At 36.7% G+C, this 20,008-nt stretch overlaps 1 protein-coding gene across 1 annotated transcript in view; it reads right to left on the bottom strand.

The window, feature by feature from the left end:
• Positions 1-20,008, bottom strand: part of mtmr3 (myotubularin related protein 3) — a 99,307-nt gene that overhangs the window by 59,599 nt on the left and 19,700 nt on the right. Inside the window, exons 4-5 of the mRNA XM_056464133.1 lie at positions 10,527-10,616; positions 7,245-7,361 (exon numbers count right to left, since the gene is read on the bottom strand). Coding sequence (XP_056320108.1) covers positions 7,245-7,361; positions 10,527-10,616 — 207 coding nt within the window. The remainder of the gene's footprint in view (positions 1-7,244; positions 7,362-10,526; positions 10,617-20,008) is intronic.

Raw genomic sequence — 20,008 nt, 5'->3', positions numbered from 1 at the left:
GTGCTATTATTACCAAAATCTAAAAGTCCAACTTTTAAATAAAAGTCAAGAAGACTGCATTCTGCTGAGCCTCATCAAAACGACACTCGAACAGTCACAACATTCTCTCAATCTCCTTCCTCTTTTCTCTCCATCTGCAGTCCTACATCGTAAGCTTTGCACTTACGACAGCACTGTTGCTTCACTAGCTGGCCTGCAGTCACACACAGTGTCAAACACACACACATACACATCACTTTCTCTTCTTGTCACGCACAACACACTCCCTCTTTCACAGGCACACAGAAAGCGTCACACTCTTTTACTCTGGTGAATAAGTGACTGTCACAGATATCAACTGATGAATCAGCACTGAGCAACCAACAAGCCCAGCTGCCTGACTCTTGATGCATGGAATGGTGAAGGAATATTCTGGGTTATGCAATATCTGTCAATTATCTGAATCTTTTTTTTTATATTGTTTTCTCTCAGTCTGGGCTGCACTTACAATGAAAGCTGAGGAGGAATGCATCAACAACAGAAACCAATTAGGAGATAATGTGCAGCCATTATTGCGAAATAGACACTAAGAGAGATCAGCGGCTTAACGCAAAACAATTTCTGTTCAGGGTGGAGTGTTCGGGAACAATTAATTATATTAGTGGCAGAGAAATTACACAATCGTTAATTGTTTACACACACTCCCAAGAGCATTATATGATACATGAAATGAAAGCTGCGTCATGCAAATATTCAAACAATAATGGTCTCACAAAGCCTGTAATCTACACTCACCGGCCACTTTATTAGGTACACCTTACTAGAACAGGGTTGGACCCACTTTAGCCTTCAGAACTGCCTTAATCCTTCGTGGCAGAGATTCAACAAGATTCTGAAAATATTCCTCGGGCATTTTGCTCTATATTGACATGATAGCATCACGCATTTACTGCAGATTTGTCGGTTGCACATCCATGATGCAAATCTCCCGTTCCACCACATCCCAAAGGTGCTCTATTGGATTGAGTTATGGTGACTGTGGATGCCATTTGAGTACAGTGAACTCATTGTCATGTTCAAGAAACCAGTCTGAGATGATTCACGCTTTATGACAAGGTGCATTATCCTGCTGGAAGTAGCCATCAGACGATGGGCACACTGTGGTCATAAAGGGATGGACATGGTCAGCAACAATACTCAGGTAGGCTGTGGTGTTGACACGATGGTCAATTGGTACTAATGGACCCAAAGTGTGCCAAGAAAATATCCCCCACATCATTACACCCCCACCACTGGCCTGAACCGTTGATACAAGGCAGGATGGATCCATGATTTCATGTTGTTGACGCCAAATTCTGACCCGACCATCCGAATGAGGCAGCAGAAATGGAGACTCATCAGACCAGGCAACATTTCTCCAATCTTCTATGCCCAATTTTGGTGATCCTGTGCCAACTGTAGCCTCAGTTTCCTGTTCTTAGCTGACAGGAGTGGCACCCGGTGTGCTTTTCTGCTGCTGTAGCCCATCTGCCTCAAGGTTGGACGTGTTGTGTGTTCAGAGATGCTCTTCACCATACCTCGGTTGTAACAAGTGGTTATTTGAGTTAGGCCCAATCCCAATTCTACTCCTTAGCCCTTCCCCTTACACCTCGTTTTGCGTGTTCCCGTGAAGGGGTAGGGCTGTCCCAAATCTCTTTAGCTTGAAAGCGTAGGGCTAAGAGGAAGGGGCGATTAGCCCTTCGAATGAAGATTTTTCAGGACCACACTCGAAAACAAGGGGTAAGAAAATTTCCCAGAATACACCAGCCACAACAGCAGGATCACTGCACCCGGAAGTAAGGAGATCCACAAATTAGTATTTTTTTGTCATTATCACAGACTTTTACAACAAACTAACACATGTTTTAATATATTCATAACTGCGTTTGTGTTTTACCGTCATGCTTTTAAAAATAAGACAAAAATAAAAAACGCTAAATTTGGAGATCTATAATCACTAATAATAACTCCTGTACAGCAGTCCCACAACATTCTGTCACTCGATGACACTGGAATACCCTGTCAGAAAAGTGGCTGGGAACAAGCTTTTTATAGTGTCTGCTATAATGTTAATGTTGTTTACATATATGAATATGGCCACTGTGTAAATACACAGTAAAGTTACGATCTTATTGCCACATTAGATCGTTATGATAACATAATATATGCCTTCAGTGATTTCCTGAAGATAAATACCAAAAAATAACCCAACTGGAATAACTACAGCAGACATGATCATCTGATCTCATATGAAGCAAGAGATCGCAATGACATATGATGATGTGTGCAGGTGCTAGAGTGCTGTCCCAATTCTTAGGGGTAAATTTTGAAGCCCTTCCACTCCACACTCGGTTTTAAGGGCCAAGGGGAAGGGGTAGGGGTAAAAAAATAGAATTGGGACTGGGCCTTACTGTTGCCTATTAGCTTGAACCAGTCTGGATATTCTCCTCTGGCATCAACAAGGCATTTGCGCCAACAGAACTGCCGCTCACTGAATTTTTTCTCTTTTTCTGAACAGAAAACATTCCTAGAGATGGTTGTGCGTGAAAATCCCAGTAGATCAGCAGTTTCTGAAATACTCAGACCAGCCCGTCTGGCAACAACAACCATGCCAAGTTCAAAGTCACTTAAATCAGCTTTCGTCCCCATTCTGATGCTCGATTTGAACTGCAGCAGACCGTCTTGACCATGTCTACATGCCTAAGTGCATTGAGTTGCTGCCATGTGATTGGCTGATTAGAAATTTGCGTTAATTAGCAGTTGGACAAGTGTACCTAATAAAGTGACCAATGAGTGCATAGCATCGAATGTACTTTACAAAGTGCCATTTTAAAGGGATAGTTCACCCAAAGAAGAAAATTACCTTATCATTTATTCTCCCTTTAAACCTTTAAGAGTTTCCTTCTTCTTTTGACCACAAAAGAAGGTATTTTGAAGAAACTAAAAACCTGTAACCATTGACTTTCATAGTATTTGTTTTTCCTACTATGGAAGTCAATGTTTAAAATGTTCAAAATACCTTCTATTGTGGTCAAAAGAAGAAAGAAACTCTTTAGGAAGTTTTGGAACCACTTGAAGGTGAGTAAATAGTGAGTAAATTTTCAATTTTGGGTGAACTATCCCTTTAGGTGCATTTTGTTTGTTTTACAGACAGTTAATACTCTGTATTTAACCCAGAATATTTCTTCAACTCCTCAACAAACTGTCCCAGGAGTAGTTCAAGAACACACAGCTCTATGTGGAATAGGCAGGGGTTTTCTAATATGTGACTGCTTATCTATGAAGGATACAGTATAGCAGATTATTAATATGTAACCAGAACCTTAATATAGCCCCATGTTGGAAGCACGGGGGTGGATGATTCTAATCGAAAAGCCAGCGCAACCATAGCAACAAGTAAAGAAACAGTGAAAGCGAAGGGCTAATAAAGAGAGACCTGTTCGATACACACACACAGGGTGACAGCAGCCACTGGCCAGCACCTGATGTAACAGTGGCTCGCTGTCCCTAAATAACCTTCACATCATCGTAGACTTTAAATTTAGCAGCATGCCATCCACCACAGCAAAAGGGAGTCTTTCAGAGACTACCAGACAGGCTATCCATCATATAGTGCACCATACATACACTAAAGCACAACAAAATGCTTCATTTAAAGGGATAGTTCACCCAAAAAATGCTATTTTTGTTATCATTTACTAACTTTTTACTGTTTGAGTTTTGCTAGGCTGAACACAAAGTAAGTAAATATGAAGAATGACTTCTGATCTGCTGAAAAAAAGATAACTTAAAGAAAGCTGAAAACAGGTAACGTTTGACTTCCATAGAAGGAAAAACAAATACTATGGAAGTCAATGGTTACCGGTTTTCAGCTTTCCTTAAATGATCTTTTTTTGTGTGTTCAACAGAATGAAACAATTCTTGATTGGTGAGTAAGTGATGACATCATTTTCATTTTTGAGTGAACTATGCCTTTAAGAAAGTAGAGTTTAAAAAACTGGTAGCCACTGACTTCCTTAGAAGGGAAGAACAAATAATATGGAAGTCAACAGTTACCAGTTTTCAGCTTTCCTTAAATGATCTTTTTGTGTGTGTTCAACAGAATAAAATAATTTTTGATTGGTGAGTAATTGATGACAACATTTTCATTTTTTTTTTTTTTTTGTGAACTATGCCTTTAAGAAAGTAGTGGTGAAAAACTGGTAACCATTGACTTCCATAAGAGGAAAAACAAATACTATGAAGGCCAATGGTAACCAGTTGTGTTCAACAGAATAAAACAATTCTTGATTGGTGAGTAAATGATGACATCATTTTCATTTTTGGGTGAACTATGCCTTTAAGAAAGTAGAGTTTAAAAACAAGTAACCATTGACTTTCCTAGAAAGAAAAACAAATACTATGGAGGTCAATGGTTACCAGATGTGTTCAACAGAATAAAACAATTCTTGATTGGTGAGTAAATGATGACATCATTTTCATTTTTGGGTGAACTATGCCTTTAAGAAAGTAGAGTTTAAAAACAAGTAACCATTGACTTTCCTAAAAAGAAAAACAAATACTATGGAGGTCAATGGTTACCAGTTGTGTTCAACAGAATAAAACAATTCTTGATTGGTGAGTAAATGATGACATCATTTTCATTTTTGGGTGAACTATGCCTTTAAGAAAGTAGAGTTTAAAAACAAGTAACCATTGACTTTCCTAAAAAGAAAAACAAATACTATGGAGGTCAATGGTTACCAGTTGTGTTCAACAGAATAAAACAATTCTTGATGGGTGAGTAAATGATGATATAATTTTCATTTTTGGGTGAACTATGCCTTTAAGAAAGTAGAGTTTAAAAACAGGTAACCATTGACTTTCCTAGAAAGAAAAACAAATACTATGGAGGTCAATGGTTACCGGTTGTGTTCAACAGAATAAAACAATTCTTGATGGGTGAGTAAATGCTGACATCATTTTCATTTTTATGTGAACTATGCCTTTAAGAAAGTAGAGTTCAAAAAATCGGTAACCATTGACTTCCATAGAAGGAAAAACAAATACTATAGATGTCAATGGTTACCGGTTTTCAGCTATCTTTAAATGATCTTTTTTGTGTTCAGAATGAAACAATTCTTCCTGATGGGTGAGTAAATGATGACCTAATTTTCATTTTTGGGTAAACTATGCCTTTAAGAAAGTAGGGGTAAAGAAGGGTACTAAGAGTAAAGTTTAAAATTGAAAAAAAAAAAACTAATTTATTTCTACATTTTAAAGTGACCCAGACAGCATATTTTGTCATTCATATCGTAATGCATTAAACAATGCAAAAAGAAAAAGCATCCAATTAAATATAGATCAGTGCTCGGAATGAACTATATTTTGTGTAATTTCTGTTATTCATGCTGTCATATGTACATGAAACAATCCAACAAACAATAAATCACATTGTAAAACATATGTATTCAACTTATTTCCATAGATCATAACTCGGATCCTATAATTTGAACATATTTTATTTTAATCATAATGTGAACACCAGGGTTTTTACCTCCTGAAGGGGAGGTGGTATCTGATAGTGAAACTTGTGCTACTTGAAACAAGCACATTTTGCATTATTCTTGCAATCTTATCATGTAAAATATAATCTTATTTAAAAAGACTTACATTAAAGGTGCTGTATGTAAGTTTTTGACTCTCCTAAAGCATAAAAATACCATAATATGTTTGCAGACATTTAAGAAACATGCTAAATGAACATTCTTGCTTGCCTGAAAAACAACGGTGAAGTCAGATATTCTGCTTTGAAAATGTGTTTTCCGTGTCAAAACATTTGTCTTTGTTTTGATCATTTTAACCCGCCCGATGCCAGTTTAGCCAATTATAATTCAGCACTCCAGGATGCCTTGGTGGAAAACAGTGTATTCCATTCATTCATTCAGAAAGGCTCTGAAAGCATGCGTCTGTGACGGAAATGTGACCTCCGGTGGACAGTAGCAGACTCCTAAAGGAGACGCAGATTCAGAGTTCCTCATGAGGTTATTAATTAGTAAATAATATAAATATTACGAACGTAAACATTGGGTGAGCAGGTTACATTGTAACCCCGTGTCCTAACAACACGCTACGTGACGAGATTTGCAGTGATAAGCAATTTGGCTGTTTGCACCAGACGAAACACGTCAGAAATTTAAATACAGCTATTCAGAAACCCAGAATATGCACTCACTCGGTAAACGGTGAGGTTTATAATCTATTTAATACATATTAAACCTCTTTAACATTATTAAATGCAGATGCTGAATCACTGATATGTGTTAAGTCCTAAAGTTCAATTTCCAAGAGTTTATTTAATTTTCAAGATCTGAGGTGAACTATCTGCTGCTGTTTTCAGTGGTACTGCAATAACTCACAATATTAGCATTTAACACTGAATAAAGCACATGAGGTGTACCTGAGGTGATCATTGTCAATTTTCTGTTGTTCACCTGTGAGAAATAAAAAAGCCGTTTCTAAAATATCAATTCGATGCAATACCTAGCTCAACCACTGGGTGTCAAACTTACGTACTGCACCTTTAAATGTAATTAAATACATGAGCAATGCTTGAGCATCACTTGTTGGTAGCCATGACTTCCTGCCTGATTTGGGGTCAAAAGGCGGAGGTGGTACAAAATTTGAAGGACGGGGCCACCTTGTAATTCTCAACACAGAAAAAAAATTCAACGCATATAAATTGTTTGCAAGCACTCATCTTAAAACAATTTAGTAAATCCAACGAATCTTTTTTTTTCAGTGTATGCAGGAAAAAACCTGACTGTAAAAACAAAACAGAAATCTTGCATAAGAATATTCATATACATCATATTTTGGCCATGTTTTGAAGTATATGATGGTTGACTGACCTGAAATACAAACAGTTAATGCAGCAGATCTGTTTATTTCACTTCAACTGTTTAAAGATGTAAATTGTTCAGTATTGCTTGTTTTTTATTACTTTACCCAAATAGGATTCATATTCTCTGAAGGACAAAGGGCTCATACATTTGTGTTTAGTAAACTTTGGCAAAAACTCCTCAGTAAAACTGTTTCATAAATACTTCCCATGACTTCCCATGTGTATCCATGACTACAGACTGAACTTCAAAAACACACACACGCACACACAATCTCACACACCGCCTATTTCTAGAATAAGCAGATCTAGTATCAAAAAGTGCTGAAAAATCACACACACTCACATTAACAACCGACTCCTTGAACTTGATGTGCAGGCGGTAGCGGGATATGGCGATGACGGCATCCTCTGCCCTGCCCACATACTCCGTAAACTCGCCATGCAGTTCTGGGAAGGGCACCTGCAGCAGATGATCACAATAGATCCGACATTCAGCTTCAAAACACCAATGCAATTCAATAACATTAACAGAGATGCTTTCAAAAGCACACGAGCCATTTACAACATCTGAGATCTCTATGAGCAATAAAGTATCTAGACAGATACAGTATAAAGCAGAGGTGGGCAAACTGCGGCCAGCGGGCCATTTGTGGCCCACTGAACACTTTCATCCGGCCCGCGAAAGAGTTTTTAAAATGCTGCTTCTGAGTAACGGTTTGGTTCAGAAAGTAAATTAATGATGCAATTGAACGCCATGTGAAGCAGTAGAATTAGAACACACTCTCAGATATTAAAATGCACTCGACTCTTAATGACTGAAAATGAGTCAGGCAAAAAAAAAAGAAAGAAAAATTGACTCTGAATGTCGTGTGTTTAAGGAAGAATGGACAACAAAATACTTCTTCACCAATATCGGTCAGAAAGCGGTAGGTCTAATATGCCAAGAAAGTATTGCTGTTTTAAAGACTATAAGCTAAGAGGCTGATCACACCAAACGCGCTTTATGCATTAAGAGGTCCCTCTTTTGAATGGTTTACTAACGGCCGTGAGGGTTTTGCGTGCTGCCTATGCGCCCTGCACGCCTCGTGTTTTAACCGCCTGCTTCGCCTCGCGTTTTTGCCGTAGCAGACTCCAGACTTTGACACCCTGGTGAAGAGAGGGGACCAGGCTCATTGTTCACATTAACACACTCATAATAACATGACTTGGAATAACGTAGACTAAGATTCTCCTTCCGTTTTATCTCCTAGATTTACGATTGATATGAGCATATTTATAAAAGCTTAAATGAGATTGTTGTACATTTGACTCAAATTATACAATAACTGCTGGTTAAAATTTGTGGTTTTATCCAGTTTTATGATGATTGATCTGTTTATCCTAAAAGCAGTGCAAATTAGATTATTGTAAATTTGACTGAATAATAAACTTTAAAGGGCACCTATGGTAAAAAATCTACTTTTCAAGCTGTTTGGACAGACATATGTGCATGTATGGTGTATAGACTGTCATATTGGGGTGATACAAGCACACCCAGTGCTTTTTTTTCAATTTAACAACATAAAAAACGGTGGACCAATTGGAGCGGTTTTCAAACCGACCGCAACTTGACGTAGGAGAGCGGTCCCCCCGCCCACCAATATTGATTGACAGGCGCTTCATCATATCCTCAGTTTGTTGATTCACGTCCGTCATTTTCAGCGTGAGTCGAAGCGATATCACTAAAGGAACACGCTAGCTCTATTTTTAGATGCTCATTGGGCTCAACACAAGAGCAATATTCTCCACATTATCGCTCTAATCGGAATTATTGGTTGTATCTTTAGGTAGGTTTGCAAACATGTGTACTTCTCATTGAGTCTACCTTATACTTCAGCCGTTTGCATTTCTCGCGATCCCAGAAGCTCCCTGTGATCTTAACTAGCATGCGTTTTAGAATTCTAAACATAGGTTTCTATCAGGGTACACTCAAGTCGACGGCTGGGCGCCGCGGACCGCTGCAGAAACCGATGTTTAGAATTCAAAAATGCGTGGCGCGACGATTCGGGACACTTCATGTATCTGCCGTGCCACAGAGAGTGTCTGGTGTGCCGTGTCGCGGCTTCGAGCGGCGCATCCGGTGCCTCAGTCAAAGTTAATTCAGTGTGCGTGGTTATTAGTTTCTGTGTACAAGCTCGGCACTTGAAACTAGCACACAGTTGTCTGTAAAACTGTACAAAGACACAAATGATTTTGTACTCTCTGCTTGGTCTGTGTCAGAGTCGTACATGTACGACTGAAAGGTGATCCTCTCACTCAAGCTCCTTCTCGCAGTCTGCCTGTCAGACTCTGTTGCAAACGCAGAGCAGGTGAGCTCATGGCCCCGCCCCCTTGTTACGTTTGCAGGAAGCCGAAACTAATTTACATGTGAAGCAACACACCCATAAATCAGCGAACTGTGGACACGCCCCCAACATGACACTTTTTAACACATTATAATAAAAAAATCTGTATTGTGTTTTAAACTGAACCTAAACTCGCACACTCAGAAGAACCATAATATTAATATTAAATCATAAAAAAGAAGTAAACTATGTTCCCTTAAAGAATTATTTTTAATGTGTTAATATGAGAATTTGTCTATCAGACAATATCATTTCTATTCTCCACTGTAAAAATTATTACATTATTATTATTATTATTATTATTATTATTATTATTATTATTATTATTATTATTATTATTATTATTATTATTATTATTTATAAGGGATTATTTTATTGTTTTATGAGGATTGATAAGTAAATATAAATAGCAGTGCAAATCAATTTGACTTGTAAATTTGACTTAATAATATTTAAAAAAAATCAGTTTTGTGTTATTGTGACACGTTTCTGTCCGATTTTACATGTTCTATGCATACTGCCACTCTAAATAAAAGTTATTTTTTGAAGGATTTGACATGTGGCCCTTTACGTGGTTTGCAAAACTTGATGTGGCCCTCGGGTCTAAAAGGTTTGCCCACCACTGGTATAAAGTATCAACAATAAAGTAAGAAGAACTGAAACTGTACTTCAATACAATTTCACCGTCTAGTAACTTAACAGCTCAAACTTCTAAAATCTGTGCTATTACACTTTGGTTAATATTTTACATTCATTTATATTTATTTTTCATGTGCCCCTTCATGGTTTTCTTCTTTCTTTCCTATATAATCTCATCCATATATTTTTGTCTGTTTTATATACATTGTAATTGTAAAAGTTACAGCAAAAACATAAATAAAGCATCTGTGAATGCTTTGCTTTATATCTAGTCATCTTCCTCACTATCTACCATCTAAATAAGTATCACTGAAACATATTTAAAATGCATGTGTACCGCATGATCCTAATTTATTTTTTACAGTGCTTGTTGCAATGTAATGCATATATCTAATTAAAGCGTTGCACCTTTAGATGTTGACCAAAACAAGACCCTTTTGTAGCTTACAGTTTAGAACATGTTGTGCATCTTACAGTAGATTATGGAAATTTTCTATTTAGACTAGGAAGTTTACCCTCTTGCTAAGTGTCAAATAATAGTTATATTAGCAGCACCACTAAACCCAAATGAACATCGTTTTTCATTTTCAAATGGCAGATACCTGAAGATCCTCTTCCTCCAGGACAGGGGGCTTGCGAGGGAAGATCTGATTGGCCTGGATGCACTCCAGACTACGCTGCCCCTCCTCCTCCTGCCAAAACACACATAGGTATAAATGCACCATAATACACTCTATTGTGAATTACCATAAAGAAAAATAGAACAACTGGACAAGAACATGATCCAAAACACCATTAAAATAAAGTGCAATTCATAAAGTCTTAATTGTGCAAAAATATATATTGTGTAAAATTATATAGTTGTGCAAATATGTAAGTTTGTTATGCAAGTTCGTAAAGTCTTTACGGAAATATATATAGATTTTTAATGTAATGTACTTTTAAAATAAATTCTAATCTATCCATCCATCCATCCATCCATCTATCCATCCATCCAAATATCTATCCATCCATCCAAATATCTATACATCCATCCAAATATCCATCTACTTATCCATCCATCCATTCATCCATCCAAATATCCATCCATCCATCCAACCATCCATCCACCCAAATATTCATCCATCCAAATATCCAACCATCCATCCACCCAAATATCCATCCATCCAAATATCCAACCATCCCTCCACCCAAATATCCATCCATCTATACTTCCATCCAAATATCCAACCATCCATCCACCCAAATATCCATCCATCTATCCATCCATCCATCCATCCAAATATCCATCCATCCATCCATCCATCCAAATATCCATTCATCTAAATATCCAACCATCCATCCACCCAAATATCCATCCATCCATTCATCCATCCAAATATCTATCCATTCATCCAAATATCCATTTATCCATACATCCATCCATCCATCCATCCATTCGTCCACTCAAATATCCAATCATCCATCCATCCATCCATCCATCCATCTATCTATCCATCCATCAAAATATCCATCCATCCAAATATCCATCCATCCATCCATCCATCCAAATGTCCATCCATATATCTATCCATTCATCCAAATATCCATTTATCCATCCATCCATTCGTCCACCCAAATATCCAATCCATCAATTTGGATCCATCCATCCAAATATCCAACCATCCATCCACCTAAATATCCATCCGTCCGTCCATCCATCCATCCATCCATCCATCCATCCATCCATCCATCCATCCATCCATCCATCCATCCATCCATCCATCCATCCATCCATCCATCCATCCATCCATCCATCCATCCATCTATCTATCTATCTATCTATCTATCTATCTATCTATCTATCTATCTATCTGTCCATCAGTCCATCAATCCATCCGTGAATCCAAATATCCATCCATCCATAATTTTGCACAATAAAAAATTTCCAAATTGTAAAACTCTAAAATGTTTTCATGACCTATAGTTTTCATAATTCTCCTCATTTCACATAATCCATGTTCTGCAGCAACAATAGAAGAGTGTGAGAACTTAAATCACAGGCTTAACATTTGACATCATCAGTTATAAATTTACAAACTCCGTTTCCCATTTGATCACTCCCAGGCTGTGTGGATAAAACATTGTTCACGACTAAAACTGTGAATAAATGAGCGATTATCTAAACTAACCTGTGAACAGAGAGGTCACAGCATTTCCTAAACCAATGCCATTTTTAACTGTACTTCAGAGCAGCAAAAACATTTGTGATGGCAAACAGCGAGTTCGCCAGGACTTCCTGCTCTGAGGTCACTTCTGCTATTTCTGAAATAACAGACACTCATGTAACCGATACTTTACTCTAAGACTCAGGGCAGTGGGTTATAGTAAATCATAAGCACTATTATCAGAAGTGCCAGCAATAAACACTTAACCATGCAATGCCTGTGAAGCCTGTAAAAACATCTACTACTCGTAAAGTCTAGGGGTGCAACAAAAAAGACTTTTTTTAAGGTCACAGTTTCGGTACTGTTTGGTTCAGTAAAAAAACTGAATAAAATAGTCAAATATAACACTGCAAACTGATAATAATCTTCAGAGTATTATTATTAAATAAAGGTTAACCATTATTGAGCTGCATAGCTATTTGGTCAAGAGCAGAGAGTGATTTCATTGTATTTTGCTGTTTGATTAATATTAAAAACACAGACAGTAGGACTAAAATGTTTTCTTTAAGGCGCAGCACAATGAGAAAGTTATAAAGAGCACAAGTTCGACAATGCTTACGTTCTGACATACCTGATTGAATAGTCAAGTCAGAGACATTGACTTAATTTAGCATTAACATTGAGAAGCAAGGCTTAATTTGCGTGTCATATCTTTCATTCATCTGTTCAGATGAAGTACTTCTCAGATCTCTCATGCAAGTTTTCTTCATGCTTTGAGTTTCAATGTTTAAATGACATAAGATAATGAGTTTAGTTTAAACAGGAATAGCCATGAGACTTTGCTTCCATGTATGCTCACGCTCTGACATGCGGTACATGGAGCTTTAACTTTTACATGAAAATGACCCTAACTTTAGTGCTAAGTAACGGTAATTTACTTGCAGGGAGCCTAGTTTCAGTGCATGGGCATACATTTTAACACAGAGCCAGTTTACGGAGTAATTAAAAGAATGAAAAAAATGCAAAAAAAACTAAAAACTAAATTTAATATAAATGCAAAACTGAAAAAATGCATTTCCATATGTGTATTGACCAGTGGAGGTCATGCCGAATAGTTTAGTATTATATTTAGTAGTGTGGCCTCCCTAATAAAGTCATGTAAATGTTACCATAATCAAAATTTTCATCATTGTTTAGAGCTCATAAAAATATAATTTGTCAGAAATGCAAACGTTTTCATTTGTTGTCATTGTAAGCCTGATATTATTCTGCCAAAAACTGCTTTCTAACCTGCTGAAGCTAAAGCGATAGTTCACTCAAATATGACATTTCACTCACTATTAATTCACCTTCGGTTTGTTAAAAATATTTATGATTCATTTTTCTGCTGAACCTAAAAGAGGATATGTTGAAGAAAGCTGAAAGACTGGTAACCGTTGACTTTCAATGAAGGAAAAACAAATACTACAGAAGTCACTGGTTATCGGTTATCCGTTTTCTTTAGAAAACCTCATATTGTTTTTAACAGAAAAAAAGAAACTCAAACAGGTTTGTGAAGAGACAAAATTTGACAGAATGATGACAGAATTTTCAGTTTCGGATGAAATATCACTTTACAAACATTGGTATTACGGTTTCTTAAAATGTGTTAAAACATGTCTGAAAACATGGTGCCTTCGTGCTATTTTACTTGAAATATATATATATATATATATTACAACAATATATGTCCAATTAAACAAGATTTTGATTTTAGGTAGGGCTGGGCGATTTGGCCTAAAATCAAAATCTTGATTAATTGAACATTTTAACTCGATTATGATCAATGAATAATCATTTATTTAATTTTTTCTTCTGTAAACAAATATTTTAATGTAAATAATAATTTTAATGTAATGGAAACTATGCCGTCTCAAAGCATCTCTGGCGCAGCTTCCAATCATCGTCAGTGTAGTGCAAAACAAGGCTCAAGAATGGGTCCATCGTCCTACTTGACCAGAGATCAGATGTGGCTGCAAAATGGCCACAGAAGTACAAATCATCCTCAGTCATTAACAGAGTGGGGTCACGTGACTCCACATACGGTAGGGAAAGAAACTGAAAAAACGTCCTGGAAAAATTTGACCGATTATAGGTTCTGAATGTCGATTTGGATTACTTTTCAATTAATCGAACATCCAAATAAAAAAAATTAAATAAAAAAATAAATAAATATATATATATATACATTTGTCTACCCATCTGTTGGTTAATCCATCTATCCCTATCTATCTATTCATCTATCAATCTGTCTGTCTGTCTGTCTGTGTATGTATGTATATATATAAACTGGGGTATTAGACGCAAGTAAGGAGCAAGGACTGGTGAGAGTGTTATAGAATGTAATAACGCTCAACAAAAGGAAAGAAAAAAAAATTCCGCATTTTGCAGTGTGTGTGTGTGCGGTCCTTTACTGACAGCCGCCTGACTGGATCTTGTCGGAAAATATGGCAAAAAGTCCTACATGACGGTAATAGTTTGACTGCGGTGTTTACTTCAATAATGTTAGGTCCAGTTAAGTCTTTAGTCGCATTAAGGTAATCAAAAATCTCTGTTTACATGGTAGACTCTTTATCAGAGTATTCATATTAAAGTATTGTTGCCCATGTAAACATACTCAATATTTGACACACCGTCAGGGCTCTGTGAATTTGAAATTGAGAAGCAGCATTGTCTGTATGTACACATCAAAAGCAAGTATGAAATCGCTGTTTGGAGTTTATGTAGGCCTCCAGTTCAACCTTCATGTTTAACTGAATAAACAGTTAGTAAACACAAGTACATCTTATTGAACATCATTTATTTTCATCACTAATTATCATAGTAGAACAGTTTCTCAAGCAGTTTGTGATGCGTTTTGGAAACAGGAGATGAGCCCCTGGTCTAATGCGCCACCTTGCTTAAGAAACCCATTCTCAAAGACTTATTATTTGGGTAGCACACATATTCTGAATGCCTTCGGCAGACTTCAATGAGCCATTTTAATCTAGATTAATTTCGAGATTAATCTAGTTTAATCTAGATATTAAAAATTAATCTATGCCCACCTATTATATATATATATATATATATATATATATATATATATATATATATATATATATATATATATATATATATATATATATATATATATATTATAGGTGGGCATAGATTAATTTTTATAATCTAGATAAACAGTGGTTAGTACTGTCACCTCACAGCAAGAAGGTCAATTGTTCGAGTCCCAGCTGGGTCAGTGGCCATTTCTGTGTGGAGTTTGCATGTTCTCCCCGTGTTGGCGTGGGTCTCCTCAGGGTGCTCCGGTTTCCCCCACAGTCCAAACACATGCACTATAGGTGAATTGGATGATCTAAATTAGCCGTAGTGTATGAGTATGTGTGAGTGTATGGGTGTTTCCCAGTACTGGGTTGCGGCTAAAAAGGCATCCGCTGCATAAAAAACATATGCTGGAATAGTTGGTGGTTCATTCCTCTGTGGTGACCCCTGATACTTAGGGAACTACGGTGAAGGAAAATGAATAAATGTTATTTTACAGAATAACAAAAAGTTATTTCAAGCGAACCCAACTATGAATCGTAAATCCAGAAAAATCTGAATTTTTCCTGATGGCCTCTACATTTTTTGCATAGCTGTATGACTATTATTCAAATACAACCACATTTGTGAAACATAACAGTCTATACTCCATTTGTTGTGTCTTGCATTTAATACAGTCTGTCTGAAAAGCTTTAGGAGTTGCTCACAGCCTCAGAGCACCAGAGTGCATAAGTCACTCTATTCACTTCTGTATGCCAGAATGAAAGGCTACGGCCGGCGGCAGCCTTGAGACTTCAGATTGGCAGAGAATGTTTGGACTCCGTTTCCACAAATAGGAGAGACTCTGTGAGAGAGGGCAGCTCTGTCGCCATGTTGTCTAGCTCAAAAGCAGGAGTCTTCATGACAGAGGGATCTGGTTGTGCCATAAAATGCTGCCCATTCAAAGAAAGTATATGATATATTTATTTTGAGGAGTTTTAGTGGTGTCATTTAACCTAACTGCATATTATATTACACATAGGGCTGAGTGATATTTATTGTCTATGATTTTATCGTGATAGTTGCAAGCTGAAATAACTTAACGTTTCACTTACCTTGCAACAAATAAAATGAATGAATTATTCAAACACAGTTAAGAGTCTTAAGAACCCAAAAGCAGTTAGAGTGCCCATATGAGTCTTTATATGAATTGTTGGAAAAGTTGAAAACGCAGTGTGGTTTTTGTTTTTTTATACTTACATAATATACCTAGGTAGGTAATAATACAAGAAAAAATAAAACCAATGTTTGTACATCTCCAGACTGGAGTGATAAATTTCTGAATGAATCTGTTTTGAACTATTCATCTGAGTCAATGATTCAACGATCCACGAATAAAGTGTGCAGCTTTGTTTGTAAATGAATCAGTTATGAATGATTCAGTGATTAAGGGACTGAATCTATCTACCCATCCATCCATCCATCAATTTACCTATCCATTCATCCATCCATCTTTCCATGTGTCTATCAATCTAACAAATATCTATCTATCTATCTATCTATCCATCCATCCATCCATCCGACCATCCGGCCATCCATCCGTCTGTCCGTCTGTCCTTCCAGTCCATCAGTCAATCTGTCCATATATCTATTAGAATATCCATCCATCTATCTGTCCATTTATCTATTTGTTCATCCTTCCGTCCATCCATACATATATTTATTTGTCTATCCATCCTTCCATCCATCTGTGTCAATCCATCCATACATCTATCTATCTGTCCATATATCTATCCATCCATCTATCAAAGTATTTATCCAAGTATTTATCTATCAATCTAAGTATTAATCTAAGCATCTATCCAAGTATCTATCCGTCTGTCCATCTGTCCATCCATACATATATATATTTGCCTACATACATATATATATTTGCCTATTCATCCTTCTATCTGTCAGTCAATCCATCCATCCATCTTCCTGTTCATCTATTAAAGTACCTATCTATCAATCTAAGCATCTATTCGTCCATCCATCCATCTACCTGTATATCCATTCATCTGTCATCTGTCTATGTTCACCCATATCTCCATTAATCTGTCCATATATCTATCTATCTGCCCATCTATCAAAGTAACTATCTAAGAATTTATCTATCGTTCTAAGTATCATTCTAAGCATCTATCCATCTGTCTGTCTATCCATCCATGCATATATCTATCGATTTGTCTACCCATCTGTTGGTCAATCCATCCATCCCTATCTATCTATTCATCTACCTATCTGTCTGTCTATGTCTGTCTGTCTATCCGTATATGCTTCCATCTATCATCTGTCAGTCCGTCTGTCCTTCCATCCATCTATCTGTCCATATATCTATCTATCTGTCCATCTATCAAAGTGTCTATCTATCAAAGTATTTATCTACCAATCTATCCAAGTATCAACCTAAGCACTTCTAACTATCTATTCATTCGTCCATCTATCTATCCATACATAAATCCATCTATTTGTCTATCCATCCATCCATCTATCTATCTGTCTGTCAATCCATCCATCTATCAATCTGTCCAACTAGCAATCCATCCATCTATTAAACCATCTATATATCAAAGCATCTATCTATCTATCTAAGCATCTACCTAGCAATTCATCCGTCCATCTATTTGTCCGTCCCTCTACCCGTCTATCCATCTATCTGTCCATCCATCCATGTGCCTATCCATCCATCCACCCATCCATCCATCCATCCATCCATCCATCCATCCATCCATCTATCTACCTATCATGTTGTTTAATCGTCTGTTATTCAACCCGTTGATCCATCGATCCATCTTTCCATACATCCATGTGCCTTTCTGTCTGTTTATCCATTCAAATATTAAAATTGTATAATGCAAATTAAATGGTATAAAAAGTTAACGAGCGTCAATAAAAAAAAGCGTGTCGCAGATAAAACAATTGTGTGTGTGTTTGCTGGATCAGCGGCACAATCATGTGTGAGTGTAGTGCTGACAGTGGCCATCAATACGGCTCAGTAAACACACTAGAGGGGCCTGGCCCGGGGCGGCTCATTGTGGGCACAGGCACAAAACCAGACAGAGAATTACAGGGCACAAGAGGCCAGAATAGCAAACAAACAATAATGTGCATAACTCATTAGGAATGTGTAAACAAACACATCCATCAGCATTCGCACATAGACCACAGGCATTTGTTAAACTGTCTGCAAACACTTCAGCAAACACGAAAATGAGATACACTTCACTGGACATACACGGTGAAGGCTGCCTCTGTTCAATCCTCTCAAAATGAAAGGTTTATAAAAAGCCTTTTGAGACGTAAGCTTTAAGAAAATGCCTGCAAGAGCATTGTGGCGTTAGACATTAATACTCGATAGCTATAATGCCGTTTAAAAGTTCAATCAAATAATATATAAAATTAAGTGTAAATAATGTAATAATAATATTACATTTAAAAATGCATGTCTTACTTAAGCCCCAGTCAGCTCAAACTATTTTTATTGTCAGTTACAAAAGTCACTTTGTCATATTATGCAATTTTGTCTTGATAAAATCTTGTCTTGTTGTGGGTAACATATGTGCCAGACTACACATTCCTTCACGGTCAGTCATCCTTTGACGTCTACGATGAGCGTTGCTTCCCAAAGCAGTCACAAGTGTTGCTATAACAATATTTCTTATCTCAATTAAATCTTATTTCAATTTCAATAATAAACACTGATGCTTGCTGACATCTAGGCTTCATTATTTAAGGGCAATCGTTACGACAAGGATCAAACTTAAGTTTCCTTTTTAATATTAAGATATTTTCTTTGAAATCTAAATGTATATTTTCCTGCCAGGATTGCTTAACAGGCTAAACGCTCTCTCCCTGAATTGCTGCAAGTCAGACGGAGAAAATGAAAGCACATCAGCACTGAGGAAAAATCAGAAGCTCAAGACATAATCTTTCAAATAATGACATGTTAAAAAAAATGAAAATATATGACAGAGGTTTGTGATACAACAATTACAGTGGAGTATTAATTAAATCCTATTTTCTGGAGGAAAACAAATCATCCACCCGCAGAGTTTAATAGTGGACGGGCACAACAAAAATATTTGTATATTTTTCTTGGGAAAATGATCTTTTTGAAACAAATTTTGTTTGGTATCATTTGTATCTTAATTCTAATGTATTTTTTTGTTAGTCAGTTATCTATATAAACAAGAATAACGAATAACATTTGATGTGAAGTGCTTCAAAACAAGTCCAGTATATGCTTCAGCGCCAAAACATGAATTGCCGTGAGATTGTGGTGGTTGCCTCTGTTCAATCCTCTCAAAATGAAAGGTTTATAAAAAGCCTTTTGAGACGAACGTTAAAAAACCACCTGCAAGAGTAGTGTGGCATTAGACAGTAATATTTGATAGCTATAACACTGTTCAAAAGTTCAATTCAAATACTCTATATTTAAAAAAAGTTTAAATGTTACATTTTAAAAAATGCATGTCTTACTTAAGCCCCGGTCAGATCACAATTTTTATTGTCGGTTACAAAAGTCACTATGTCAGATTATGCGATTTAGTCATGATAAAATGTTGACTTGTCGTGGGTAACCATTGTGCCAGACTGAATGTTCCTTCATGATCAGTCATCCCGTGACGTCTATGATGAGCGCTATTTCCCAAAGCAATCACAAGTATTGCTATAACAATATTACTTATCTCAATTTTTTTTTATTTCAATCTCAATAATAAACACTAATGCTTGCTGACAACTAGGCTTCATTATTTAACAGCAATCATTACGACAATGATAGGATCAAACTTATGTTTCCTTTTTAACATTAAGATATTTTCTTTGAAATCTAAATG

The sequence above is a fragment of the Danio aesculapii genome, chromosome 8 (genome assembly GCF_903798145.1).
Source record: "Danio aesculapii chromosome 8, fDanAes4.1, whole genome shotgun sequence".
Classification (NCBI taxonomy): Eukaryota; Metazoa; Chordata; class Actinopteri; order Cypriniformes; family Danionidae; genus Danio; species Danio aesculapii.
The sequence above is the reverse complement of the archived record's forward strand: the minus strand, read 5'-3'. Positions and strand labels throughout refer to the sequence as shown.